Source organism: Passer montanus, unplaced genomic scaffold (genome assembly GCF_014805655.1).
Source record: "Passer montanus isolate IOZ18808 unplaced genomic scaffold, ASM1480565v1 scaffold223, whole genome shotgun sequence".
Classification (NCBI taxonomy): Eukaryota; Metazoa; Chordata; class Aves; order Passeriformes; family Passeridae; genus Passer; species Passer montanus.
This window is the reverse complement of record NW_024366849.1, coordinates 50,290-59,332: the sequence shown is the minus strand read 5'-3', so window position 1 is coordinate 59,332 and position 9,043 is coordinate 50,290. Positions and strand designations below refer to the sequence as shown.

Here is a 9,043-nt window from a genome sequence, read left to right as displayed (position 1 = left end):
TCGGCAGGGCGGGGGTGGCTCAGGCTGTGCTCTGGCACAGCCCCCGTTCCTGCAGCCACCCGGGGCCACAGCTGGAAACAGCAGCAGGAAATAATTCCTGTTTGGGCTGCTCTCCATCCTCCATCCAGAGATCCTTCCCCATCCCTGGCTGGCACAGCTGTGCCAAGTGCCAGGAGAACTGAGGGAAAGCCTCGGAGCAGCTCTCCCGGCTCCTCAGTGGCACGGGCTTCCCCTGGCACCGTTCCCACAGGAACCAGGGTTTGATCCTGTGGCAATCCCAAAGCTGAGCTGAGCCCGCCTGGGGCTCCCCCTCCTTCCTCCCAGCCGGGGCTTCTGGCACTTCCTCCTCCCGAGCTGCCACTTCCAGGAGCCCTTCCCGCCCTCAGCTGCCGGGAGTGGGGCTGGGGGGCTCCCTCTGTGCCATGCCCACAGGCCAGCTGGAAAAGAAATCCTCAAATGATCCCACGATCCCTTCCTGCTGTATCCTGCTCATCCCCCTGCTTATTCCATCCTAGCCGAACCTCCTGCAACCTGCTCACTCCTCTGGTTATTCCATCCCATCCCTACCTCCTGTAACCCATTCATCCCCCTGGTTATTCCATCCTATCCCTATCCCTTCCTGCTGTAACCCGCTCATCCCTCTGCTTATTCCATCCTATCCCTATCCCTTCCTGCTGTAACCCGCTCATCCCTCTGCTTATTCCATCCTATCCCTATCCCTTCCTGCTGCAACCCGCTCATCCCTCTGCTTATTCCATCTTATCCCTATCCCTTCCTGCTGTATCTTGCTCGTTCCTCTGGTTATTCCATCCCATCCCTACCTGCAGTACCCTGCTCACTCCTCTGGTTATTCCATCCTATCCCTATCCCTATCCCTATCCCTATCCCTATCCCTATCCCTATCCCTATCCCTATCCCTATCCCTACCTGCTGTAACCCGCTCATCCCTCTGGTTATTCCATCCTCTCCCTCTCCCTCTCCCTCTCCCTACCTGCTGTAACCCACTCATCCCTCTGGTCATTCCATCCTTCCTGCAGGGAAGCACAACGGGATCCATCATCCCTCAGCCCACCACGGTCTTGCTCACTCCTTGCTGCTTCCCAGCCTCTGCCCCAGCTGGAAAATCCCTGCCCCCCCTTTCCCTGCTGGAAAGGGCTGGATGCTGAGCGGGATCCCCTCTCCAGAAAGCAGAGCTGTGCCGAACTTCGTTATTTTGGAGGTTTTATTAATCAAACTCTTTTTGTACAAAGTCATCCTGTACAGAACGGCCTCGCAGTCTTGGGTTTAAAAAGGAACTGAAAGGACTCCCCAGCCCCGCGGAGCCGGGACCCCATAAATAAAAGCTTATTTTGTTCCTGCTCTTCCCAGGGATTCCACGGGGCCCAGCAGGGAACCAGGAGCTGAAATGTAGTGTGGGCCTGAACAGCAACGGCCACGTGGAAAAGGGATTTGTTCTCCTTCCTGATCTTTAGGTAGACTTTGGGAAATCCTTTTGCCTGCTCCAACGGCAGCTGCACGAAAAGACTTGGAACCACTCCAATAATTTACCTGTACCGTTTAAAAAAACCTTTCCTATGTGAGGCTGGACGGCAGGGAATGAATCCCCTGAGGATCTGCATTTCCCACCTTTAAATAAGATTTATGCACAGAGCTGAAAACGACTTTCCTCTGCCCCCAGCAGTGGCTGGGATCCACTGGGATGGGTGGTGGGGATCTGCTGGGAGTGGTAGGATTGGGATGGATGGTGGGGATCCAGCGGGATCATTGGGATCCACTGGGATGGGTGGTGGGGATCTGCTGGGAGTGGTAGGATTGGGATGGATGGTGGGGATCCAGTGGGATCATTGGGATCCACTGGGATGGATGGTGGGGATCTGCTGGGAGTGGTAGGATTGGGATGGCTGGGATCCACTGGGATGGTTGGTGGGGATCCATTGGGATGGCTGGGATCCATTGGGATGGCTGGGATCCACTGGGATGGATGGTGGGGATGTCCCCCACAGGGCTGGGGTGCCCAGACTGGTGCCACAGGGCCTGGGGAGGAGCCGTGTCCTGGTGCCTTCACTTTGTCACCTGCAACACAGAGAGGTGGCCCAGGTGAGTGCCCGGCCCCTCCGGGCAGTGCCAGCCTCCTGCAGAGCCTCCCCAGGGCCAGGCCTGGAGTTTTCCCCACTTCCCAGCAGTGCCAGGCGTGGCTGTCCTGGATCCAGCTGCAGGAATCACAGATCCCACATCCAGCACTCTGGGGTGGTCCCTGCTCTGCTGTGGGACCCCAGCTCCCTGCTGGCCACCCCACAGACAGCCCTGAGCTGTTCCCGGGTTTTTGGGATCCATCCCAAGCTTTCCCCTCTCACCAGTAGCTCCTTCTGAAGGGAGCAGCCATCTTCTGCACCGTCCCCAGGAAGGTGTTGATGTCAGCCACAAGAATCCCTTTGCTCTCCAGGATCTCCCTGCAGCTGCTGCTGGCATTTTCTGCAAGGGGAGGAGCAGCAGCTCCGTTAATTCCAGCTAAGGAGGCTGTTCCTAAACCCTAAATATCCCTAAACCCCACCCTGGTTGCTCTGGTGCTTTGCCAACAGCCCCATCCACCCCCAGGCTCCAAAAACCGCTGGAATTCATCAACCTCCAAAAACCCAAAATTCCCTTTCCCCGCTCACGCCTGACCCGCACCTCGAAGCAGTGATTCCCACAGGAAAAAAGGGATTTTCCATCCCTCCCCAGCCCTTCCCAGGCAGCTCAGAGCTGCAGGGCTGGGATCCCTACCTGTGAGGTACACGGCGAACCTGGCACGGGCGTGCAGCCCCTGCAGCTGCAGCAGGCACTGCGCGCGCCGCGGCTCGGCCGCACCGTCGCAGCCGTGCAGGGGCAGCAGCTCCAGCAGCTCAGCCCCCTGGCACCACCGCAGCAGCAGCTGCTTCTTCTGGGCGCTGCCGTCGTCCCTGCTGGCAGAGAGGCAGGCTCAGGGCTCCATCCCACCCCAGCAATGAGCAGGGAGGGGGGGGTTGCCTCTCCAGGTGGTTTTTGCAGCCCCACGGGTGATTTTTGGATCCAAAGTGGAAATCCCCCCTCGCTCCAGGGCTGCCTGTGCTGGTTTTGGTTCATTTTTGTCTCAGGGGCTGCTTTTGGGGTTGGTGCTGGGAGCTGTGGGGAGGTCAGGGAGGTTTTGGTGTTGCTGGAAAAGCCAAGGCTGCTCCTCACACCCCACAGGGCCAGGGGGACACGAGGCCAGGACAGGAGAGTGCCACTGTCCCAGGGGATGTTCCAGAGCCTGGAACCAGGCTCAGGATACAAAGCTGGCAGGAGAAGGAAGAGGGGTTGGGAGAGGTGGTGATGATGGAGCCTGGTGTTCCTGGGGATGGCCTGGGATGGGAAAGGGGATGAATTCCTTGTTTTCCCAGCTTTTCCCTTCCTTTATCCCAGCCCAGGAGTTTTCTCACTTCACTCATCCACGGATGAACCCAAGCCAGAGCAGCTCCATCTTCAACCATTCCTGGTGGGAACTGGAGTGCAATTCCTTCTCTGCACCCCCAGCCCTCCCCAAACCCCAGATGTGGAGGGGCAGGAATGGGAGCAGAGCCCCAGGAAGGTGCCCTGAGCTCCTGGGGGTGTGCCAGGAGCTGGGAAGGGAGGGAAGTTTGCTTTGGGAGTTCTGGGAATGTGCAGCTCCTCGAGGGAAATCTGTGCCCCTCCAGGAGCCTGCAAGACTCCCTGAGGGCACCTCTGCCAAGGAGCCAGGGAAGAGCCTCATGGATCAGCAGGGAGCAAGGAGAGCTGCCAGAGCCCTGCCTCACCCAGGACCACATCCAGGACAACATTCCAGGCCACCTGATGCTCCCAGGTCCCAAGCCCTGCTGCTCCATCCCAGAAATGCCCAATTTGCCAGGCAGAGCCGTTACCTGAGGTCTCCTCTGAGCTTCCTGCTCTCCCTGTGGTGCAGCAGCCACTTCCACCTCCCGCTGCTGTTCAGCCTCTCCAGCACCTTCACCACCTCCTTCAGCTGGCCTGAGGGGACACCGGAGCTCAGGGGGTGCCAGGGGCCACCCGGGGGGCTCAGGGCCCAGCCCTGCCCCAGTGGGGCCACCCGGGGGGCTCAGGGCTCTCTCCAGGGCAGCTCTGGGTCTGTGCAAGGAAGGAGACTCCAGCTGCACAGGATGGGGACCGGGATCGTGTCCTGGTGTCACTTTTTCCCTGATATTGAAAGGACACGTGCAGCCTGTCCCTGTCACCTCACTGAGCAGGAGAGGGGGCTCTGCTCTCTCTGCCACTTCCCACTAAGGAGCTGCAGGCAGCAGCAAGTTCTCCTTTTTCCACAGATTCTGGGAAGGAATTCCTGGCTGGGAGGGAGGGGAGGAATTGCCAGAGCAGCTGGGGCTGCCCCTGCATCCCTGGAAATGTCCAAGGCTAGGCTGGGCACTGCACCTTCATCACCTCCGTCAGCTGGCCTGAGGGGACACCGGAGCTCAGGGGGTGCCAGGGGCCACCGGGGGGCTCAGGGCCCAGCCCTGCCCCAGTGGGGCCACCCGGGGGGCTCAGGGCTCTCTCCAGGGCAGCTCTGGGTCTGTGCAAGGAAGGAGACTCCAGCTGCACAGGACGGGGACTGGGATCGTGTCCTGGTGTCACTTTTCCCTGATATTGAAAGGACATGTGCAGCCTGTCCCTGTCACCTCACTGAGCAGGAGAGGGGGCTCTGCTCTCTCTGCCACTTCCCACTAAGGAGCTGCAGGCAGCAGCAAGTTCTCCTTTTGCCACAGATTCTGGGAAGGAATTCCTGGCTGGGAGGGAGGGGAGGAATTGCCAGAGCAGCTGGGGCTGCCCCTGCATCCCTGGAAATGTCCAAGGCTAGGCTGGGCACTGGGGCTGGAGCAGCCTGGGGCACTGGGAGGTGTCCCTGCCATGGACCTGGATAATCCTTAAGGTCTCTTCCAACCTAAACCATCCCATGAACGTCCAGGCCAAACATCCTGGGCCAACCCTGCCCTGTCCTGGGAGGTTTGGGGACCCTGAGCTGGGCACTCCACCCCGATGGCACCCGAATGTCAGAGAGGGCAAGAACTCCCCCTGGGAACAGAAGCAAGCTCTGATGTGGCAGCGACACTCACCCAGGGTCACCCTTTCCAGCAGCTCCTCGTCGGACACCACGAATCCCCCAGCCTGGAAGAGCTCCTGGAATGTGTCACCCGTCACCTCCTCGGGGTCGTCCACGCCGGCGAACACCACGCGGGGACAGCGCTTCAGCTCCAGCAGGCACGGCACCTGCTCCATGCAGGACCCGCCTTGGGGACAGCCCGCGGGGACCCGCCCAGGCCAGCCCTGCCGCACCCCAGCACGGCTGTCCCCAAAACTCCCGTCCCCAAAACTCCTGACCCCACACTCCTGACCCCACACTCCCATCCCCACATTCCTGACCCCACACTCCTGTCCCCAAAACTCCCGTCCCCAAAACTCCTGACCCCAAAACTCCTGTCCCCAAAACTCCTGACCCCACACTCCTGACCCCAAAACTCTCGTCCCCACGTTCCTGTCCCAAGTCGCAACACTCCTGTCCCCACATACCCGTCCCCACACTCCCATCCCCACACTCCCATCCCCACACTCCCGTCCCCACATTCCCATCCCCACACTCCCATCCCCACATTCCCATCCCCACATTCCCATCCCCTCAGTCCCGACCCCACACTCCCATCCCCACATTCCATCCCCACATTCCCATCCCCACATTCCCATCCCCACGTTCCCATCCCCACGTTCCCATCCCCACATTCCATCCCCACACTCCCGTCCCCACACTCCCGTCCCCACATTCCCATCCCCTTATTCCTGACCCCACACTCCCGTCCCCACACTCCCATCCCCACATTCCCATCCCCACATTCCCATCCCCTCAGTCCCGACCCCACACTCCCATCCCCACATTCCATCCCCACATTCCCATCCCCACATTCCCATCCCCACGTTCCCATCCCCACGTTCCCATCCTTGCCTAAGGAAGTGGGTGCAAACTTGACCAATTCTCATCCCCACGTTCCCATCCCCACATTCCCATCCCCAATTCTCATCCCCACGTTCCCATCCCCACATTCCCATCCCCACATTCCCATCCCCAAATTCCCATCCCATCCCAGCCCTGCAGGGAGGACTTCCCTGAGGAGCTGAGCCAGGGTGGATTCCTGACCCCACACTCCCATCCCCACACTCCCATCCCCACATCCCATCCCCACATCCCATCCCAGCCCTGCAGGGAGGAATTCCCTGAGGAGCTGAGCCAGGGCGGGGCTCCCCAGCCCAGCCCCCTGCTCCGAGCTGGCTGCCCCCCCGTTTTTGGGGATCCTGGCGCGGGGATCAGCCGAGGGGGCGGCTCACTCACGGTGTGGATGTGGGGGGCGATGTCCTGGTTCCTGACGATGACCAGCAGCCGCTGGCTGCCCCGGGGCTGGGCTCTGCAGAACTCCAGGGGCTCCACGCTCACCAGGCCCTCTGCCTCCAGCAGGGCCTGCAGCACAGCGGGGAGGTTTGGGAATGTTCCCCTGGGAACGTGGGCACAGGAAGGGGATGAGCTGCCCAGGGCAACGGGGGAACCCAGCCCTGCAGGGACACGCACGTGGCACCTGGGGCAGGGTCAGTGGTGGCCTTGGGATGGCTGGAGTTCAAACTAAACCAGAGTTGTTTTAGATGGGATATTGGGAATGAGGAATTGCTGGCTGGGCTGGAACTGCCAGAGCAGCTGGGGCTGCCCCTGATCCCTGCAGTGCCCAAGGCCAGGCTGGACACTGGGACAGTGGGAGGTGTCCCTGCCATGGGGTTGATCCTTAAGGTCCTTCCCACCCAAACCATTCCATGATCCTCCAGTGACTCAATCCCAGGGCTCCTGTGCCTGATTCCAATTCCTGATTCCAAGGTGGCTCCTGGCTCCCAAACCATCCCTGTCAGCTTGCCCAAGCTTCCCTGCCCCTGCCACCCTCAGCTGTCCCTGGGGGCTGCCCATCCTGACCCATTCCCATCCATCCTGACCCATCCTCATCCATCCCAATCCACTCTGCTCCATTCAATCCATCCTCATCCATCCCAATCCATTCTGCTCCATTCAATCCATCCTCATCCATCCCAATCCATTCTGCTCCATTCAATCCATCCTCATCCATCCCAATCCATCCCAATCCACCCTCATCCATCCCAATCCATTCTGATCCATCCCACCTATCCCTACTCACCCCCATCCACCCTGATCCATTCCAATCCACCCCAATTCATCCTGATCCGTCCCAATCCATCTCCATCCATCTTCATCCATTCCCATCCACCCTCATCCACCCTGATCCATTCCAATCCACCCCAATTCATCCTGATCCATCCCAATCCATCTCTCTTCATCCATTCCCATCCACCCTCATCCATCCCCATCCATCCCCATCCACCCTGATCCATTCCAATCCACCCCCATTCAACCTGATCCATCCTAATCAATCTCCATCCATTCCCATCCATCCCAGTCCATTCCCCCCGAGCAGCTCCCACCTTCACCCTGTCGAAGAAGGGCTCCTTCCCGGTCTCCAGCAGGTAGAACATTCCGGGCCGCGCTGCGGCGGCCACGCGGCGCAGGTGCCAGCGCAGGGCCCCGCACAGCTCCGCCACCATTCCCGGGAACGCCGCCGTGCCGCCGGGCCGGGGCCGGGGCTGGGGCTGCCCCCGGGCTGGGGCTGTGCTCCTGGGCTCGGCCCTGGCCTGCAGCACCCTCTGGAACTCCGAGAACTCCTCCAGGATTCCGGCCACGTCCCCGCGCGGCTCCGGCGGCGCGGGCTCCGAGCGCAGCCTGGCCAGGCGCACAGCAGCCCTGGCATCCCTGGCATTCCTGCCAGCTCCGGCATCCCTGCCAGCCCCGGCATCCCTGCCAGCCCGGCTCCTCCTGCTGCCCCCAGCGTCCCTGTGGGAGCGCAGCCACGCGCCCGAGCTGGGGACTGTCACCTGCAAGGGGCTCCTGCTGCGCGGGGACAGCGGGACGGGGGCGTGCCGGGGCGGGGAGCTGGCTGGGAAGGTGCTTTTGGAGGTAGAAAAGGGGGGTCTGCCGTTCCTCAGGGTTTCTTTTAGCTTATAGTGGAAGCGGAGGCACTCCATGTCCAAAGTGTTCTGGGTGATCTCCTGGAAGCCCCTCCAGGTCTCCGTCAGGGACTGGGCCAGGTGAGACTCGCAGGCACGGCGGCCACACGTCCTGGGCAGCTGGAAATGTTCCACCCTCTCCTGGCACTGCCCGGTGACCACGAAGCTCCCGGAATCCCTGGGGGTGTCCCAGGCCTCCCCACGCTCCTCCGTGTGCACGGAGCTCCTGGAGGAGCCGTCCCAGGTAGTCCTTGCTCCTGCAGCATCCGTGGGTGTCATGATGCAGGAGCTCCTGCTTGGAAGAGGTGAGCGAGAATTCCCCTCCAAATATTCCTGGTCTGAGTCACCAAAGGAATTCTCCTCAAAGGCCAAGCCCTCGTGTGTGTCCTGGCTTGGGAGCTGCTCTTCCCTTGGGAGCAGATCTGAAATATCCTCAGCATCGCTGAACTCCGGGTGTTCTCCAGAGAGCTCCCTGGGCTCGTCCCACGGGATGGGAGAAGCTGGAATTCCTCCCTGTCCCACCTCGGCGCCGGCGCAGTCGGGATCGGGGAACGCCGGGGACCCCTCGGGGCTGTGCCCATCCCAGGGCTCGCCCAGGGGACAGCCCCAGGCTGGGAAAGGTGCAGGAATGGGAATGCTGCCTCCTTCCAGGTGCTCCGGCAGGAAGGGCTCCTCCCTGGGGCTCCCTCCGGCATCCCCTGCCTGGCTCCTGGGGCTACCATTGCTACCACGGCTCCTGGGGCTGCCACCACTCCTGGGGCTACCATGGCTACCACGGCTCCTGGGGCTACCACGGCTCCTGGGGCTGCCATGGCTACCACGGCTCCTGGGGCTGCCACAGCTCCTAGGGCTACCATGGCTACCACGGCTCCTGAGGCTGCCATGGCTCCTGAGGCTGCCACAACTCCTGGGGCTACCATGGCTCCTGAGGCCGCCACAACTCCTGGGGCTT

General features: G+C 61.2%; 1 protein-coding gene across 5 annotated transcripts; it reads right to left on the bottom strand.

The window, feature by feature from the left end:
* Positions 1–1,897: 1,897 nt before the first annotated feature.
* Positions 1,898–8,981, bottom strand: TASOR2 (transcription activation suppressor family member 2). 5 transcript variants are annotated; one of them, XM_039710122.1, is made up of 8 exons: positions 8,877–8,981; positions 7,513–8,813; positions 6,365–6,490; positions 5,100–5,253; positions 3,897–4,002; positions 2,764–2,942; positions 2,355–2,472; positions 1,898–2,073 (listed from the first exon to the last, which is right to left on the bottom strand). In XM_039710122.1, exons 2-8 carry the CDS (start codon positions 8,368–8,370, stop codon positions 2,070–2,072), a joined length of 1,545 nt encoding a protein of 514 aa, XP_039566056.1. In that variant the 5' UTR covers positions 8,371–8,813; positions 8,877–8,981; the 3' UTR covers positions 1,898–2,069. The 5 variants fall into 5 exon arrangements, 3 of the variants coding, with proteins under 3 accessions (XP_039566056.1, XP_039566054.1, XP_039566055.1); XM_039710120.1 differs by having other exon boundaries at positions 7,513–8,906; XM_039710121.1 differs by having other exon boundaries at positions 2,764–2,939; positions 7,513–8,904.
* Positions 8,982–9,043: the final 62 nt, after the last annotated feature.

Coding starts and splice junctions, on each gene's coding strand:
- TASOR2 (XM_039710122.1), bottom strand. CDS start 8,370: ATGACACCCACGGATGCTGCAGGAGCAAGGACTACCTGGGACGGCTCC. Junction 4,003..5,099: donor GCTGGAAAGGGTGACCCTGG/GTGAGTGTCGCT, acceptor GTGTCCCCTCAG/GCCAGCTGAAGGAGGTGGTG. Junction 2,473..2,763: donor GTTCGCCGTGTACCTCACAG/GTAGGGATCCCA, acceptor CTCCCCTTGCAG/AAAATGCCAGCAGCAGCTGC.